The 20265-nt window shown below is 40.1% G+C and overlaps 1 protein-coding gene across 1 annotated transcript; it reads left to right on the forward strand.

Annotated features, from left to right (window-relative positions):
- The first annotated feature begins 15072 nt into the window (after window positions 1-15072).
- Window positions 15073-20101, forward strand: atp5mc1 (ATP synthase membrane subunit c locus 1). The gene is made up of 5 exons (XM_010741174.3): window positions 15073-15202; window positions 16566-16613; window positions 17349-17429; window positions 18212-18390; window positions 19675-20101. The coding sequence occupies exons 2-5, from the start codon at window positions 16575-16577 to the stop codon at window positions 19787-19789; spliced, it is 414 nt and encodes a 137-aa protein (XP_010739476.1). The 5' UTR covers window positions 15073-15202; window positions 16566-16574; the 3' UTR covers window positions 19790-20101.
- The last annotated feature ends 164 nt before the right edge of the window (window positions 20102-20265 follow it).

The following is a 20265-nucleotide window of genomic DNA, read 5'->3' on the forward strand; positions in this document are numbered from 1 at the left end:
GTCATATTAGGATGCTAATGGCTGTTTTGAGGTAAACTTCTTATTATCAGATATGCTTATCAGTCAAACTTCCATTTTGGGAATTATTACAATGATTTATTCATCTGATCCAAGCTGACCTTGGGTGAGAGAGGGGATACACCCTGGACAAGTCACCAGTTTATCACAAGTTCATTGCAGGTTATATATACAGTATACTATATGTATGTATCTACGTTCAGATTGAACTGACTGAACTTGATCATTAATGATGTGTTTGTTTGGGCACATGTGCACATGGTTGGTGAGACAGCATTGATGGTAACAATGCTGGCTAAATGCATGCGTGGTATGTGAAATACTGTGTCAGTGCTCTACTTCTGTACAGTTCATAATCTGTAGTGAATGTGTTGTATATACACTCATAATACTGGGCAGTGAAAGTGTCCTCAGATAGGTAGAAGATCTTTCTGTCATGGAGCATGGCACTGTGCAAAGGATGTGCCTCTTTCAACCAATGAGAAAACCCACAGCAAAGCAAGTCCATCCCTACCCTGGCAACAAAACCATCCCGTCACACTCTGTGGGTTCTAACATATCTCTACTGCCACCTGTTGTTTACTAGGGTGTACTGCACCTATGCATTACTTCACTACACACCAGAGTAGCTGCAGCAATATGAATTATGTTCTAAAACACCAAGCCTGGTGAATACGAGATAAAACAAACAAGTCTGACTACAGTGTATCTGCGTGAACGCATTAGTCCCCACTTACAGTTTTTATCAACTTGCTAAATGATTTTTCAATATAAAATTGGCATATTTCTCAATTTAGACAATGTGGATTAATCTGTGGATCACTTTTCATTGCGTTGGCACAAAATACTTTTAATGACCACATCTTTCAGAACTCATTAACTATTTTCTCACCCAACCTCCACAGAGTATCAGCAAGTTTCCTTACTATTGTCAAAACTGTCAAAACATTTACGTCCATACACACTATGATGCAAACTCAGTGCAAATTAGACTGCACTTTACTACATCCACATGTAATACAAAACTCAGCTCCACTGAAGGATTCTTGCCCCCATGAAGGTGGAGAGTTTATGATCAGATGTCCCCCTATGGCACAATGATGCTGGATGTCTGGACATATGTGCAAAAGATTCTGGATTTCACATGAGGTGTGTGACATAAGATAGGATTGACGATTAACTACATTACTGCAATTACTTTAGCAATATAAAGCTTGCTGAAGTGTATTGCAGCATTTCGGTAGCATATACTGTGTATAATATTAATAGGAAGCATATGGTGCCACGTTTTTATTGTAATGTTGTAATGGAATCTGAGTCCATCAGATAAATACATACATTTAATTAAAAAATAAAAAATAAAAGCTACACTAAAAACAATGATACATATTGTACTGCTGCCGCATTTTACAGCTGTCTTGTAGTATTTTAGCTGCATTAGTGCGTTTTGTTTGATTAACTTTTGTGCTGAGTTGCATGTCAGTAAAGAGACCTGGGACAGAGAAATGCGTGTAATCAATTTTGTACTCAACTCATAGTAGAGAGTCTCGTACAAATTGTGACCTTTTGGTGGGAATGTCTTCTGTAATCCCACAGCCATGCTACACATGATCCAACTATTTGTACTAAATCAGTACGATGGACCCATAGTCAGAATCAGACAAGGATGTTTTTGCTTCCTTAAAGTTTCCTTTCTGGAGTAAAGATTATCTCAAATGATCATTCCACAGACTAATATTCAGTCTTCCCTTCATTATTCTGTACAGGGGAAATGTAAACATCATATTCAGGTTGCAGCATGCAGGATATTCTTGTGTCTTGTCTTGACTGACCGTAGAGCACTGTATTGCTTTCTCACATTTTAAATCAGCAGAGCAGTTCTGGTTGTATTTTGGTGCTAATTACTGTGGCAAAGAAGGTCAAATGAAGCAAGGAACAGCATTTTTATAGAGGGAACAGTAGCTCGTGATAGAGAAGGCTGCAAACCACAAAGCCACATGAAGGACCTGTAAACACACACACACACACACATCTCAAATAAACGTCACACATAACCAACACATATCAGATGTTTATTTTAAGTAATAAAGCTGCACCAACAAAGGAGTCAACTGCTTAATGACAAGATTAGAAGGATTAATAAACAGCAGGACCCGTGCTAAATAGTAATCCAGTTTAATATACAGTACAGTCATAATGCAGTCTGATGCTGTTGTGTTCCATGGAAAAAAGTGTGTGAAGATGACATTAGCCCTTTCCATTTCACATCTATGGCACCGGAGAAGGCAGAAATCTCAAAGATGGATATTTGAAAACCTACTTGTCTGTCTGGGTGCCACTAGAGGAAGGTAAAATAGTGAAAGGTATTTAATATATAAATATTACTTTCCTCTGTATTATAGTTTCAGAGTGCTAATGTCAATGTAAAATGAGTAAAACTCACTTCTTAAATCTGCATGCTTAAACATAAAATGTTGTCCTCATTTGCAAAGGGAAAAATTCAGTGTTATTGCAACATAACTGCAATGTATTTCTTTTTCGGGGGTGTACCTCTTGGTACTCTTGGTAACTGGCTCCAGCCCCCTGCGACCCTGATAAGGATAAGCACTTACAGATAATGAATGGATATCTTGTTTGATTCAGGACATAAAAAAGTGATGCAATCATTACCTTGCATTGTATAAATGTAGGATAAAGTTAGACTACATTATGGACTGTAATATTTCCTCATTGTTATTTGTATTTGAAGAAAGTAATATTATATATTTTATTTTGCAACAATGGTCACAGTTCAGTGATGAACACACACCATAGTGTGTGATATTTTGAATCCTAAATCAGGAGAGAAGCATAGTTGTATGTAATATTGAGCAAATACTGTAAATAGTGTGAAATAGGATTTTAGGTGTAGCAACAGAACTCTGCTACACCTGGTCGTGTAGTGAGGGGTTAAACAGGAAGTCTAAGAAGCTGTCTTTGAAACGTTTCAGTTACACATGAAACATTTCTGCTCTGCAATATTAAATGTATTTTTGACGTATTTTACTATCCTTCTTCTTAGTCATACTTATTAATACATCCACTGATATCGTTTTGCCATTTGAACTGAGTGGCGACAGACAGACTCATGAGCCACAGTAATGTTCTTTTGGATGTTTGTGTTGTACTGTAATGGTAGTATTTTTAGCTATAAAGTCAATACTCCACACCCACCTATTAAATGTACAAATCATTATATTTGGATTATATATTATATTTTTTAATGTTGTTTTAATGTCAGATTTATTTTTTTCTATTCAACCTACATGTTTTAGTTTTCATGTGTAGTTCAGGATACTTCACTTCACTTTACAGTCACGAAACCGGAGCTGGTGGAATCGGTTCTCAGTAATGTTGCAGATAAATGTAACTTGTTAAAAACCGGGAATGTAATTATTGAAACTAAAGAATGTAAGGACTTGATCCTGATTGGACAGATCACAGTGACTGCAGAAGGTCACCGTTAACACTGAGGTCCAAAGTGGGACTGTGACAAACACTGAGTTCAAATGGTCTGAGACTGGGATCAATATGCTGTAGCACTGACTGTTGTTTAAATCAAATTTAACTTTAAATATTTACTCTTATTCACTGTATCGGAGACTTTGCTCTGTACATGAATACTGTATGAGACTGGGATCTCACTTTAGTCTCAGACCCCGACTACAATTAAACTAATGTCTGCCTCCCCTCCCTCCCCTCACTGCAGCTTCCTCATAAACTGAGCCGGAGAGAACTCAATACCAAACCAACCGGCCTATATCATTCACATGGCGCTTATTGGAACTGCCTGTATGTGTGCGTGTATGTGCATGTGTGTGTGTGTGTGTGTGCGTGTGTTCTGCTCTTTCTTCGCTGTGGTAGGGTAGTAAAAGTAGGTGTGCACCACACAAAGCAGTAAAGAGATTGCTTGTAAAACTCCCTCACAGCCACCACACACACATACAGAGGCAGTGTAATATGTAGCACGTAAACACACAGTCGTGTACACTCACACACACACACACACACACACACACACACACAGGCCCCAGCACTGTTCGTGCATTGATACAGGCACATGTGAAGTCACACATATCTGTGTTTTAGATACCTGAAATTATGTGTCCACCGCCTGCGGATGAAGAAGGAGGAAGGAGCAGAGGCCATTTTTACGGCTGACATTTTGACTTGTCATAGCTACAGCTGGGTAACTATGACAAGACCTCAGTCCTTTTTTGCAGGGGAGGCGGAGTGCACTCTGAAAAATAATGATTCTTAAATGGTTCTTCAAAAGGCTCTCTGATTGAAGGAGCAACGAGCAGCTGAAGAACCTCTTTACCTAGGAGATAGTTCTTCGTAAGCTTTATGTGAAGGACTAAAGGTTCTTCATTTTTATTTTACTTATTTAGTTGTAAATAAATAAGTAAATATTTGTCTGACAAACAGTTCAGAATTCAGTCAGAGAGGCAGCAAACTCTTACATTTGACTTTTTTGTTCATGAAAATACTTGCTTATTTTCCGTCCATCAGCTAATCATTGCAGCTCTGTGTGAAACCAAACCTCTCAGTAGTTTGGGGTCATTGGTTGACTAAATTAAATAAATACCAAGCATGACTTTATGACAAGCAAATGTGTTCTTTGACCACAGGTCTGCTTCTTCTTACTTGTCTGTAATTCAATGAAGAAATGTCAATAAAAGGCCAAACTAAACAACTATTTAAAAAAAAGATTCCTGCTTGAACCAGTTGGGTCCACAAAGGTTCACCTCATCATCTTTAAAGGATATGTCCAAAAATCTTTCACGAGTCTGAATTAAAACAACAGTCAGGTGACCACATGGACACTGAAACAGGTTTTACATGCTGTAATCGTCCCTCCTGTTCATGAAGAACACTTCTTATTGTAATGTGTATCCAGTGTAAAGTGAACAGGACAAAAGCCACAGTCGTCCTGTTCATCTCGATGAACCAACTCTGAATACTTACTTTACATGAAGTGTGAGAACTATACTATGGCTGTTGGATTAATTATCATTAACTGATCATATATGCTGACATAATAACCTAATTTTATGTATGATCTGTGATATTAAAGACACATAAATAACATACAATTCATGTTTTAGAGATGCCTCAAAGTTGCACCATATGATTTTCTGGAGATTCTGTTCAAACTTGTGCTAAATTGTCTTTGGTATGAGTACTGCAGGAAAGGTAGAATATTGGCACAAGTGTTTGAAATCTTCAAATGATACCCCTCAGCCTTGGGCAAAGCTCATGTGAAACTAATAGCATTAATGCCAGCTTTGTTCCATCCAGATGTTTCACTAAGCCTGCAGTGAACCAGCCGGCACCACTGCACTGTCTCAGTTTCTACAAACATATGCCATCAGAGTAATTTGAAATTCCTGTTTGTGCACCGCAAAGCAGAACCTGATTAATCACTCAAAACGCCCCCCTACACATTACATCACAACAGCAGCCATTCCCTTTCTGTCAGGCTCAGAGCAGCTGGGTAGCTGGATTAAATCAGTCACAGATATATGTGTCTGAATAAAACCTCTCTCTCTGATGCTGACTCTGACTATGTCTCTTGTTCAGGTTATGGAAACTCTATTTACATGGTAATTTTTCATTTACAGTTTTCTCATGAATTAATCTGATGTATTGGATTAATGGGAAACTTCAAAGTCAGAGTTTCTGTCCCGATAATTAGACTATTTGGGTGTGTCTTATGAGCCCAGTTTATTAGGCAGTGATATTCTGTGTCTTAGCCTCCGGTGACATCAGAGTCACGCAGCCACCCAACAAAGAGTTTATTAGAAGACATCCCACTGTCCACTACCCACACACACACAGAGCGTGTAGTGAAAAGACACATGTGAACAGAACTTGTTATAGTTGATATAATAATAATGGAATTGGAATAGACATGTCTAAGTAGGCAAAATACAAATATCACTATGCAATGCAATGTTGTTGAGTTGTAAGTTAAAGCAACTTTTTTTTCTGACTGAAAAAGGAGAATTTAAACGAATCATTTTGAAAAATTAGTGTAAAAACAACATGTGGTTTTATGGGAGTTACATGCGAGACAGCATGCTCAGTCATTGACAGAGGTCTGTGCTGCTTGGAAACCTCACAGTGACGGCAAGACTCCAGAAAGTGACTACGTCCGGCCAAGAAATAGTCCAACAAGTGAGCTCCCAACTTCTGTGCAGTACAAGAATGTAGCAAATGGTTTTTATGTTTGGATAGGCTGTGGTGATGTCTAATTTAGCTTGGAAAGTGACCTTTAACTCACATTCAAGAACCAACCAGCGACTGGCTAAATCCCACAGATTCACCAATAATGATTGGCAGAGACGAGAACTTCACCCAGGAACCAAAAACACATTGTAGATTAAATATACTGAAAGAAGAGTAGAAACAAGACAATTGTTTATTTTATTTTAATTCAATTTGATCTATTTTATTTTAAATACCCTCCTACTCCTACCTCAACAATACTATCAATCAAATCAACAATGAGAAAATGGCTACTTGGGGTAATTTAGTAATGTAGAGAAAATGAATACTGGGATAAACTACTCACTATACACAAAGTGCAGGTGATAATCATATGTCCACCACAGTGCACAAATACTTTTTGCGATATACAAACCACAACACTGACAATCTGTGATCTGTGTGAGTTGTTAGGATCTGTCAGATAGATCATGAATACAACCATTCAATAAAAAGTGTTTGTGGCCCAGGAGACAATAGATTGATGCTGTATCCATGATGTCACCCACAGGTTCCTGAAGAGCCGTTGTGAAGTTCAGTGAGGTGGCTCTGGCCGTGGCCATCTTGCCTTGTCCCGCCTCTGCCACCATCAAAAATGGGCAAGGTTGTGGAGCGTTGGTGGAGCTGAGGAAAGCTGAATGAAGCCTGGTTGCTTAAACAAGCCATCTGTAATGGCATCCAAATGTCAATCAAAGTGGGTGAGTTAAATAAAATTTCAGTACAGTTGTCATGAACGCAGAAATTAGCTATAGAGACCAAAACAGTTTTTTGTACCAGGCCATAAACATGTTTATTTCTGCCGTGAAGGCATTTTAAGATAGAGGCTTATGAGGTTGACTTGTTCTGGAACCAGCCTCAAGTGGCCTCTCAAGGAACTGCAGTTTTGGGCACTTCAGCATTGGCTTCATTTCCAAGCCACAAAAGTTGCTGCTTGTGGACAATGTAAGTTTAGCTCAACTGCTCATATACAACACCACACTAATTGAAAATACAGAAGTGTGACTTCTAGCCCTACAGTGGCTCAGGAGGGACATTTTCACAGTTTGCTACAGTTGGAAAAAACATATACCCACTGTAAAAATTCCTGGTGCCAATTAAATTTCCCTTAACCGGCTAAACAAATTAGTAACAGATGAAGGTAATTTCTAGTCACAGGGTTGGTGAGGACAGAGAACGGCTGTTCCTGGCGTCAATGACAAGGCAACAAGTAAAATCATGGTATCTTTCTGAGGTGCAGGAAGTTTTGTTTTGTTTTGCCTCACCATAATAATAGCAATCAAGGCTCTGTAACGGACTTGTCTGTAGACATGGTCTGTGCCACATTCTGAAGACATGCAGGTTCTGTAACCTGCCTCCCACCGCAGTGCATGCAGGCTGTAGACTCACCATAAATAGCAGAAGCAGTTCAGAAAATGGATGGATAGATCTGATGGAGGGAGAGAGGAATATCAAGCCATGTTTCCATCACGCAATAGATCTCTCTCAAACACACACAGACCCTGCTATCAGTCTTGTAAAAACATTATTAATTGCAGTGTGAATGCAGCTATCAATCTTCCTGATCTTAAATCAGACTAGCATAGTGAAGATGTGAAAGTGTTTGTGCGTGTATGTATGTGTGTGCGCGTGTGTTTGTTTGTGTGTGTGTGCTAACCAGGCTCATCTGTCTCCAGTCTATTGATCCCACTGAGGTTGGTCATTATTACTAGGCTACTATGGAGTGGAATGCTGAGGAGGTGTGTATGTGTGTGACTGTGTGCCTGTGCATGTGCATCTTTGAGTATGTGTGTGTGTGAGAGAGAGAGTGCATGTGTAGTGGTGTGTGCATGTCTGCTTCCCCTCTGCCTGCCTATAAATCCAGAGGCCACATTGGCACTCAGCACTAATGAAGATGGCAGTCTCTCAGTCTCTCTTGGTGTGTGTGTGTGTGTGTGTTGCCTGGATATGTCTGGATGGTAAAGGGAGAGTTCAATCTGTCTGCCTCAATAAAAAAACAGGAAAATGAGCAGAGTTTTCTTGCTTGCTGACAAACATTCAAGTTGATAGATTTATTTTTCTGCAGTGACAGCACACCCGTACATTAGTGTTCTCGTGAGGGAGGGGAGTTGAGGAAGGAGGGGGTCATTTTTGGCACAGGCTAGCGGTACTGTAATTTGATTGGTGTAATATCTATGTGCGCGGGCACTAAAAATAGCTATCATCTCAATTCCAACAGCCAAACGGGCAGTTAACCAGCTGCGGACCAACACATAGATATCTTAGGAGAGCTGCCACCCAACTTTGTTGCCAATTTATCCCAGTGGAGAACCACAGTAATGCAACAAAAAATCTCCAGCAGCAATTTTCAGCATAGACATCTATTACATCTCTATTAAAAATAAACGTCTGTCATGGTGTCGGAATTTTAAAGATGTGAAGGTTTTATATTTGTAAAACTATCCCTGAAAATGTAGGCTAAGTATTTTTGTGTTCAGACGTCATCCCATCATAAGTCTGGCCTGAGTGGGGCTGATTGGGCAGAGAGAGGAACTCTAACGTGCATGTGCATGTGCAAGTCTGCACAACATGGAGGCAAAAAAAAAAGGCAGAAAGGCTTTTTGGCTTATGGGCAAACAATTTTCATTCAAATGAATGGCCGCCGTCTTGATGTCTGGTAATCACTTTTATGAAACAACAAGCCATGAACCAACGCTGTTAAGCCGTTTCCCTGCAGAATCTGTAGGCCTACCGTGTCTTTGAATCACCAAGTAGGCTAATGTAGGATACAGTGGAGTGGTGTTTAGGTCACAGGACTACCCATTGACATGTGTTTGGCAGTCTGGTCATTTGTCATTCCCACATCTGGACCCATGAAAGAAAGGGAGCCCATGCTTGATGCCTATCTATGCTGACCATATTTTCAAGCCCCCAAACCTTAATCCTTAAGTGTACCACATGTTCATATGTTAACCACACCACACCTATTGCGTTCACCTTGGAAACCATGGACACCACGAATGCAGCATTTTCAGTACCTCACTACGCTTGGTTATGACTCAAAGGTAGCAACAGCCAACACATTGACTGATTGACACATACTGTAGACTACTCAGTGTTTAATTCCAATTGATGGTTCAATTTTTTACTTGTTCATCTTGTGTTAGGTAATAATGAGTGGTACAGAACATTAGAAACATCTATGTAAGCACTAAAACCAAGTAATATTGAAATTATTTTAATTGTGGTGAAATTCAGGACATTTTGGTGTTTTACAGATATCTGTCGGGACTCAAGGCATCTAGCTTGAAACCAAACTAACCAGGATGTCTGGTCCCAGTACCCCCTCCTTTCCACTTGACTATAACTCTGCCGACGTCTCAGCAATTGTTGAAATCACAAGAACAAAAAGTAAGATGGCAAACATGAATGAAATACAAACTTAACAGCACAATATGCCCTGCCAGATGTTAAATGTTGTTAAGTGGCAGACATTTTGAAATGTATGATGTATTACAATGGAAGAAAATAAGAACCCAAGAGCTGCAGAAACATCAACAGAAGATGAGGCTTAATACACAAAACCTCTGGTTGGTATCACTTGGATGTTCTTAATACTCAAGCAATGACTGATTATTGTTGACTGATTACAGGCAGCTACAATTTCCAAGCTCACATAAGGGAGGCAGACAGGGACCTCTGGTGGATCTACAAGACAGGGGTTAATAGAAACTGAAAACTCCTCTAAAGCTGTGACATGATGGTACATCGCCAAAGGTATGCACAATAGATTTACTATCATTTTTATTTCGTTCAGCGAAAAGTGAGGAGAACTTAAATTTCAGTTGGACTTTAATAACCATCGGCTACCTCAGGATCTTTTTTGCAGTTCAAATAAAACCTTGGACGATCCTTGGGAATTATTGGGAATATCATTAATATCTCATGTACTCTAGCCTTATAGATTCATTTCATTTGCATGTTACAAAGTGTACGTCTCTGGACTTTGCAGCAGATGTGAGATTGAAGCAACTGAAGATTTCTGTAATTAAAACCTGAAAGGGCCTGGGATATGTTGGTATTTTTAATTAAATGTAAATACTGCCAATATAACAAATAAAATTTAACTTTAAAAAATTGCAAAACTGAGGAGAAATTTTGAAATAAGCCCTGAATATTAATCTGGTATTCAAAATAAAAGCAGGGAATTCAAATTATGTAAAAGAAAAAAATAAAGTACTTCTTCTACAAAACTATGGACTGATTTTGTAGCTTATGTAATAACTTCTGTCATTAAATCTAACATTGCATTTAACAATTTACAGTGACACACTAATACACTAACATGACTAAGAATATGTCAGATCAGGTAGTATTTGTTCAGCATTCACTTAGTATAGTCAATAATCCCTCACTGCCTAGGCACTGTAGTGAACACAACTGTGCTAAGTACCGTGGCTCGTCTTGTGTTGATTGTTATTTATCAGAATGATCAAAATAAATCAGAATAAAATAGATTTTTAAAAAAAAGTCAAGCTCTACATTTAATAAATAGTAATAGTAATTTATTTTTTCCAGTAATACATATTTGGTTTTAAATGTTTTTTGTCTTTTTTCATAGTATGTCTAATTATGGTGGCAAATGTATCCATAGTTAGGTTTGGGCTAGTTTATTCTTATGGAAGAAACTCTGTCCATTGTGTTGGCTTCGAAACAAAGATCTTTATTCAGTAGCTGAATCATTCACTCACTCTTTCTCCTTTCTTGAAGTTGTTGGAGGTCCACCCCGAATATATGTATACAAAATGTAAAATGTCTTCATTCACCTGCATGCGTCAAGCAGCTGTGACACAAATCAACTCCAGCCCAACATAGTATCGTGTTTAGGAGGACATCTGGTGGACAGCTGGAGGAGAGCTTAAAGGCAACAGCAGAAGGCAGCACGAGGGCCAAAAGCACAGCTCCATGATGGACAAACATTTCTCTTCGGCAACCTGGGCATCTGTGGAGTAGTAGCAGTCACCAACTTATCCTATATACAGAAGAACTGCAAGGATCAATAAATAGACAAACTATTCATATATTTAACTGTTTGTTTATTTTTTTGGTTTCTGCTCTGCCCTTTTTCTAGAGCATGCTCTCCAGACAAAGGGAAGCTTTGTGTCCAATTTGTGTCATTTGGTTTTTAGTCATTTAATTTATTCCAAATGTATTTTCCTTTGTGTGTGTGTGTGTGTGTGTGTGTGTGTGTGTGTGTGTGTGTGTGTGTGTGTGTGTGTGTGTGTGTGTGTGTGTGTGTGTGCCCCACTACATCACAAATTGACACCTGATTATTATTTTAAATACAAAAGCTTGTGCAGAAATATGCTAAATATTATCCAGGCGATGTGCGAAATTTCAAAATTTGCAATGTGCAAAACAATTTTACTATGTAACATTAATGTAATGTGGAGATGTTGGGGGTAGGGGTGGGTGCAGTGACAGTTAGGCCATCTGGAAAAGGGAAGCCTGACTGATGGGCTGTTTGGGCCAATTAGGATGGGTCATCCTCTCTGTGGGCCATTTGAGCAGCTCATTATACTAAAAACAAGAGCGAGACAGCCCACTTTGAATATGCACCAGTCCACATCCTCCTCTTCAAAATCCTCAATACCAGCTATAAGACAGAAGACAGTAGGGATAAGAAAAGCAACGTTAGTTGCTTGGCTATTTAGCTATATCAGGTGCTTTCTGTTTAAACATATTCAGATTTTCATACATTGTTGCCTGGGTCCAGACCCAAGTTGAAAAGTCTGTCTTATCAGACAAATAAAGTTTATCAAACCAAAAACGGCAGCCATATGTCCATATAAAGTTTTATACCAAAGATGCTTAGCATACATGGCAAAATACAAAATATATGTACCTGCACAGACTAAATTCCACCGCAAGGAAGGGTCTCCTGCAGGTGTACGGAGGTGCGCCTTGGTGGAATCAGTCTGTTACTGAAAGTGCCTGTCATGAAGGGGGTGAGAGGTGCAGGCTCGATGCTGTGTAAGTTGAGATGTGTCCTCCTCTCTGACACCTCTACAAGAGAATCAAGTTCCACCCTGAGGACGGAGTTGTCCCTCTTCTCAATGACACCACAGCACAGAACAGGAAACTTCTTCTTCTTCACTGTATGTTTTCAGCTTTAATTAATAGCTCCTGCCTCTACTTTTGGAGCTGCACATAATGTGTAACATAATGTATTTCTTATGCTACTGTAATCCTGTACAATATGTTTCAATATGGCCATGCCAATGCAGCATCAATTTGAATTTCAGTCTCACAAACCAAAGTAAACTTTTTTACGTCTTATCTTCTGGCGCCCTCTGCTGCTGTGGCGTGTAAATAAATGAGCTCCATGTCTTGCCCTCTGTCTATGTGTCTCTCTCTGAGTCTCTATAGAGGAATCTATAATTCTTTTACAAGATATAATGAATATTTATAAGCAGGGCCTTCGCCTGAGACCAGCCAATGGCCTGACAGCATGGTAAGCATAAATCAGCTGACAGCTTGCCTCCTCTGTTCAGTGGTGGCAGTAAATGGCACTGAATTATTTACATTTACATTTTTAACATTTAGCTGACGTTTTCATCTAGAGGATGATAAAATGGGTGCGCTGCAGTATGTCGAACAACATTAGAGTACGGTAGACGGTGGAGGGGTCAGAGGTGACAGGGCCTGATAATGGATCGTATGGAGGGATGAAGGAAGGGCGAAAGATTATGGAAGACTATAGCTGCCACTAATGAAATAAAATCATTTCGGCATTCAAAGGTTTATTTGTCAAATAATATAATAATATATGTAGTGAAATAATATGTTATGTACTCCTAATGTGTGCCCCAGTTTCAGACTGCAATATCACAATATCAGGGGGTGACAGGTGAGATGTTTGTTCTGATTCAGTCACTTGGTAGGTGATGCAGTTTCTTGACGCGTTTCCGTGAAAACATGAATCACGGTTTCAGACTTTTTGACTGTATAAGTAAATGCTCTATTTAAACACCTCGTGCTCATCTGTGATTGGCAACACCCTTTGTTGTTTAAATCAAAATACACACACAAATGGCTCACACAATCACAAAATGCTGCAAATAATCAAGAGTTGATGCATGCGGATGAAGGTGTCGAGCACTTAGTTAGTGTATATAGTGTAGTATAGTGTTATAGTGCAGCATGGGTATTACACATTACACATATACAATGTAGCATCACAATTATGTTAAATTTGTTAAATAAAGGTAGACAATTTATACAATTTATACAATGTTGTCACAATGTGTGTGTGTATATATACATACATATATATATATATATATATATATACCAAACAACTACCAACTGGGACTTTTGCATATGAGTCTGAATTATGACAGTTGATGTCACTTAATTTCTAATGAAATGAAAACAGCCTTTTTAATCGTCAATTTTGTAACTGATTGAATGTTTTGAATTTAAATTTGTATTTTTAAAGCATTTGAATCAAACTTTTGGCCTGAAGACAGGAGGTGTAGTTTTCCAGAACAGAACATGCTGGGTGATTTTCTGACAGCAGCAGTGGTGAAAAGTAACTAGTAACTATATTTATTTACTGCAACTAAATACAGGAGGATGTCTCTCCTTGTGTACTGTAATACATATTTATTCTATGGAAATGCCAGTCAGTCTACAACTTTTCTCTAGACTGAAATATCTCAACCACTAATAGTCGCAGTGATGATTTTTCTTACATGGAGTCCACCATGTTGAACAGCCATGTTTCTACAGAATGAGGACATTTGTACGTACATACATTTTTTGGCAACCATGGTTTCTTCTGCATGCTAAAAACAGGGTGAAGTGAAGGAGCTGCAAACTGCAACTTCACCACTAGATGCCACTATATGATATACACACTTCTCTATAATAAGAATAATAATAAAAAAGAATAATAAGAGATCAAGGGATGTTTTTTTCCTGAAATACAATAATGTGTTAGTGCATTAGATCCGGGGTCTTCAACCAAATACTGCAAGACCAGATACTGCAAGGGGTTCGCCAATTTTTGTCATAATAATTGACAATTTTCATCAAAATAATGTTCCAAAGACACACAGCTCTTGACATTTAATAACCAATAATAATAATGTATGAACTTTTTATCAATCATAAACATAGATAGGCTAATAACCTAGTATATAAACATGTTAATAGGGTGAAATAAAAGTGAAATTAAGTAAATATAAAAGTTACTATAGGCCAGGCTTAAAATGTAACACATTTTAAAATATTAATTACATGTGGGGTCTGTTAGTGTCCTGTCCAAGGGGTCCTTGGGCTGAAAAAGGTTAAAGACCCCTGCATTACATAATTATCTGGATTGTGTTGCAAACTGTTTCTAACTTATACCCTCTGTCGTCTAGTTACAAATAATGGTATTATGAGAGGATCTTTTAAAATAATCTATCTTGTTTATGGATTTCTGACCGATTTCTGAATTTATAAAGAGGTTGGACATCCCATGAACCAACCAATAGATACATAGGACACTGGATGTGCTTTGAAAGGTCGTTCCTCGTAAACTCACCATTCCCGGCAACATTGTCCAATGAAATTAATGAAAGTTGCTTTGGTCCCGCCCTCATACACCTCCTGGCCAATCAAAAATATTGTAGTTCAATAAAGGTACATCTGATAGGCTACAGGGAGGGAAGTAACGCGCCAAGGGGGGCCAATTCTGAATGGAGGAGGTTCTCTCTGACCAATGGGAGTTTAGGACGTAGACCCCGTGCTTATAAATGACAAGGTGACTATTGGTATATCCTACATTCATTGACTGCCGCTGTGTGCGAGTGCAGCTAATCCCGGACCCTCCGAAAGCCGTAACAAACCGGTAATATTTGCCTTTCATAGTTCGCACGCGTTAGTCCGTGTGTTTTAAATGCACGTGCCTCTGGTACTGTAAACCTCTCGCGCGGTATTAGCGGTCAGGAGGCGTGTGTTGAGCTAGCTGTCAGTGCTAACCTCAGCTAGCAGCAGGCTAGGGCGGCCATTCAATGACTCGGTTCAAGGAGGACTTCTTAAACCAGCGTGCTGTTGACTTACCTGTGTGACAGGTAGTGGGACTACAGGGACCCGAGTAGCGCGTTTCAGGCGTCCGCTGTGGTTGTCGTAGGTGCCGGTGCAAGCAGCGGGTCACACAGCCGCCACAGCACGGCCGAGCTGCGTTGACGTGACTGGACGCAAAATGTCTGACAGTCTGCGGCCTAACGTGCTCTCAGTCAGTCAGCGCGCCGCTGCAAGGACGTCCCCGGCAGAGACCGGCGGGGTCGCGTCCCCCTTTTTTGTCTTTGCCTTACAGCAGGTTTATTACAGCAGAGGGGGGTCGCACCGTGCTTGCTCTCCAGGCCCAATGTGACCGTATGCGGCTCATTTTTGACCTTCAAGTCTGCGGGCTCATTAGCTTAGCAATTTTAGCTTAGCACCGGCGCTTTCCCTCTCGTCTACGAGGACAGTCAAACCAAACCCGGGTCAAAAACAGGTGGACAGTCTTACAACCGAACACCGAGAGTTAAAATCGTGCCCGTGTTTCTGTAGGTTAGATATTCTCGTGACATAAGTGAAGCCTGCATGTCCTCGAGGTGTCTGCTAATGGCGCCTGGGAGTGGGAGTGTTAATGCCATTCATTCTGCAGCATGTGTGGATATTTAGCGCTTTATCCGGAGTTTATCCTCGCGGTAGTCGATGCAATTGGATTAGCCTCTTGGCTGAACTGGCCTGAAGCGACAGACCATCACCGATTGCTCTTCTCGATCAACTTGTTGCTAGACTTGACCTTTTGCATGCTGCAGATTTGTCCTGAAGCTGTCTTTATGTACTCTAGTACATGCTTGCATGTGTATTTTGACCCTGAGCTGTGACCCTAAGGTTACTTGTGTCTACAGTAAAGCTGTCACAGCTGCAGGTTTAGGAAAACCGGCACAGAGCTGCAGCTGCCACCCCTTTTTGTACATCAGGTCATTCAGATCTGTCGATTTCAGCACCTAAAACATGTTATAGTTGTACTGTCTTGCTTCAGTGCCTCAGGTAACTCATTTACAACCTCTCAATTTCATTTGTGTTCATACTGTCTGATGGCAATTACTCAGAAGTTGCAGGTTTGATTCCTGCAGCAGCCTTGACCCAGATCACTGCTTCATTAACCAGAAGTGATTGACCACAGATGTCAAATGTTCTCTCTCCCTCTCTCTTTCCAGCTTCCAGCCATGTATGCCTGCGCCAAGTTTGTCACTTCTCCTGCTGTGGTACGTCAACTAAAATAATACAGTTCATTCTTCTGTCTGTCTACCTTTTACTGAAAGCTGGCTGACTTACTGACATGTACAGCTGCACCAGTGAGGACAAGTGTCAAAGCTTTTAAGTGTCATTGCAAAGATAACTGTTCAGTTTCAGGGCTGCGTGAGCTTTTAACCATCTTTATTTGTCTTCAAGGACACAGTAGTTCTGAATGGCAGCCATGTTTGGACCGTGCTCTTTATGACAGTTGCACAGTTAGCTGACCCCATAACATTTAGGCATCTCAGTCATGGAGGTGTTGTGGAGGACAAAGTTGTGACAGGGCAGACCAGGGTACAGGCTTGTTCATACATAATTTAAGGGTGGCTAAATGGATAGTGGTGCAGCAATGCTGTTAATCAAAGTCTCGCTCACTGCTTGGCAAAACTGGCTGCAATGAGCCAGTTATAATCGGAGCGGTTAGGTGAGAAGATGCATGGAAGAAACAGTATAGGGAAATGGTGTTACTGTGTGTATGTAGCTGATTGAACATCCGTACGAGGCTGAACCTGGCTCATAATCTCTCAGTCATTCACTGACAAAAGGATGAAAGTCCATTATGTGTTCCAGGTCCAAAAACTTTGTTTCAATTAAATTCACTTTCCAATAAAAGCAAAACTTTTTATATGGGTACTTGTTTTTGTTTTCTGAATAGGAAGTGTATTTAAAGGTGACTATAATACTATAACTTTGTCTGTCTGCAGCTGCGTGGGGGGTCCAGAGTCCTCGCCCGGCCAGTCTCAGTCTCCCTCTTCAACAGACCTGAAGCCACAGTGGAGCACCAGGTCAGTCCTTGAACCTTTCAAATAACCTGATAACTTCTGTGATGATGAATATTGGTCCAAACCATAACAGTATCACTTTATCAGTGTTCATTTCCATCTGATTTTATTATTTTTAGTCAAATTGGCAAGTATTGTGTTTAGATTTTTAACCTTCATCCAGCCAACATGTCACATGCAAGGACTACCAACTGAATAAACTGAAGTATGAAAACAACCATCATAGCAAATGTCCACAAATTTCTTGAAAACATTAGATTATCTCTCCCTACAAATGGTTCGGTTTGTGCTTTTTTCCCACACTGCAGGTCAGTGACACTTTATCATTTAAGTAGAAACTGATATGAAGCCATTAAGAGCAGAGTGTCATGAATAACTGGAATGGCAGAATAAATCCTGTGAGATGATAAAGTATACCTGTGGTCTGCAGGTATCCAAAGTTGGTAGCGTGAAGGTTGAACAGGGACAGCTACTGCAAGTATACATTTGTAGGAATCTGACTGCAGCATCATTTAAGTCACATCAAGCCAAGCACAGGACAGAATCCTGTGTAAAATGGGCCTGCTGTATTAAGTAACAGTGCTACGAACAAACATCTGCAACTTTACCCTAAAATGCTCTGTGCTGCTATCAGATTTCAGTTTTAGTGTCAAACCCACAAGTGTCTGTAGTACAGGGTGCTATATGACTGACTTACAGTAGATACACTTAAACAAATGAAATGCATAAATGTATTCAATGGACTCTTGGCCGGTGCAGTAGCAGTATGTTTTCTCCTCTCTCAGGCCCTCTTGCCAGTCAGCCAGTCTGCAGTCCTGACCCGCTCCATCCAGACCAGCGCTGTCTCCCGGGACATCGACACTGCCGCCAAGTTCATTGGTGCTGGTGCTGCCACAGTGGGTGTGGCCGGCTCAGGAGCTGGTATCGGAACAGTGTTCGGCAGTCTCATCATCGGCTACGCCAGGTAGAGTTTTTACTCACGACATTTCTGATGTTGGGTGTATTTATAGGAAATTGTACTAGCACTAACACACTGCATGGTCACAACTCGAGTTCCCCTCTTCCAACCATTTAACTATCATTGTCTTCGTGTCTGCGTGGACAAGAAAGTAGTCCCTGATTTTTAAGGTCCTGATGCCGGCCGCGACAATGTGACTGAACTACGTTCTACATATGAACCAAGGCCGTTTTGTACTGCAGTGGTTCTCAACTAAAGATGACGTTCAACACAAGGGACAAGAACTTGCACACTACATACTGTGGATGATGTACTGTTCTTATACATGCCAACAGGCCCAGTTAGCTCAGTAATACAACAATGTATTTCCGTCACTTATTTTGGCCTAAATCTCAGCTAGCTGTTGACTGGAGGTGGAAGTGCCACAGGTATCAAGATTTGTGAGCACATGAACACAAGCTATATTCAAAACATTCACACTCAACTAATACAACCATAAGAGCTAAAAGAACAATGGCCAAGTATCAGACTGTTTCATATTTAAAATGCATAAAACAGAAGTTTATGAAAGTCATCTCTGCAATATTTAATTTAACGAGCTACTCAATCCATCTAAATGACTTTTATTACACAAACTGAATAGCTGCCTCCTGTGTGGTATGGTGACTACATCAGAACAATGATGTAGAAACTGTCCACTCGGAGCAGAGTATGCTCAGTACACAGCTACAGCTTTTATAAAGGGCCAGAGGCTGCCTACTACAGAACAGCAATATCCCAGCAAAACTAACCAGCTGCTGGCTCAGACATGATCTTAAACTCTTTGCTTCCCAAAATGTCAACAATCCATTAGGTCTAAAGTAATTTGTTTAAATGTGTTTGGGAGTTGCAGATCACTCTGCTCATCAGCACAACATTGTGTTTTAGTTTTATAGGTATTTTTGGAACCGATACAAAAGCCTAGTAGTAAACCTACATGAAACCCAATGATGTGAGTGTGACACACTTAAAACAGTCTAAATGCTGTGGACCTGGGCAGACCCAATGGACCGAACACACACTGATGTAGCCACATCCGAAAATAAGCAATAGTGACACAGAAGCAATACATGTTGTCCCTGTGTTACATGTTTCATTGTAACATTGCCATGTTAATAACTATAAGTCATGAAACTGTCCGCAGGCAAACACCCAGATTAGTTTGTTTTAGCTGTACTTGTAGTGATTTCCTTCTGGGTTTTATGTTAATTGGCTGTATTTGACTTTGTGCTCCTCTGTCCTCCCTCACAGGAACCCCTCCCTGAAACAGCAGCTCTTTTCCTATGCCATCCTGGGCTTCGCTCTGTCTGAGGCTATGGGTCTCTTCTGTCTGATGGTGGCGTTCCTCATCCTCTTCGCCATGTAAATCTGGAAACATGCCCACAGCTCCCTTCACTTAACCTTTTTCTCTCCTGCGTCCTCTCCTTCCTCGCTCCCTTCTCCCTCCCTTTATTTCCATCCGGAGGGGGGGAAGTTTCCAGAATGGGAACTCTGAATGAGCTGGTAGGCCATTCCAATCAATGGAAAAATATTAAAGGAATAATATTACATCTGAGGGTAACAAACCTCCAATCCTACATTTTTATGTTCCTACACTTATTTTTGTTTTTCAGAAGTTTTATGTAAGACCTCACTTCGGTTGAAATCTGTCCAAAATAAATGGTTGGGATAACTAAAACAGTCTGGAGTGTGTTTTTGTTTAAACATTTCATTACAAAGAAATCCATCTGGGTTTGGATCATCTAGCCAGTTTAAGACTTAAATGATCCCACACTGGGAAAGTCACTTGTCACAGTTTGTGTACACAAGGTTGATAAGAAATGTCAAGATGAAGAAAGTCAT

This window comes from Larimichthys crocea, chromosome XII, assembly GCF_000972845.2.
Source record: "Larimichthys crocea isolate SSNF chromosome XII, L_crocea_2.0, whole genome shotgun sequence".
NCBI lineage: Eukaryota > Metazoa > Chordata > Actinopteri > Sciaenidae > Larimichthys > Larimichthys crocea.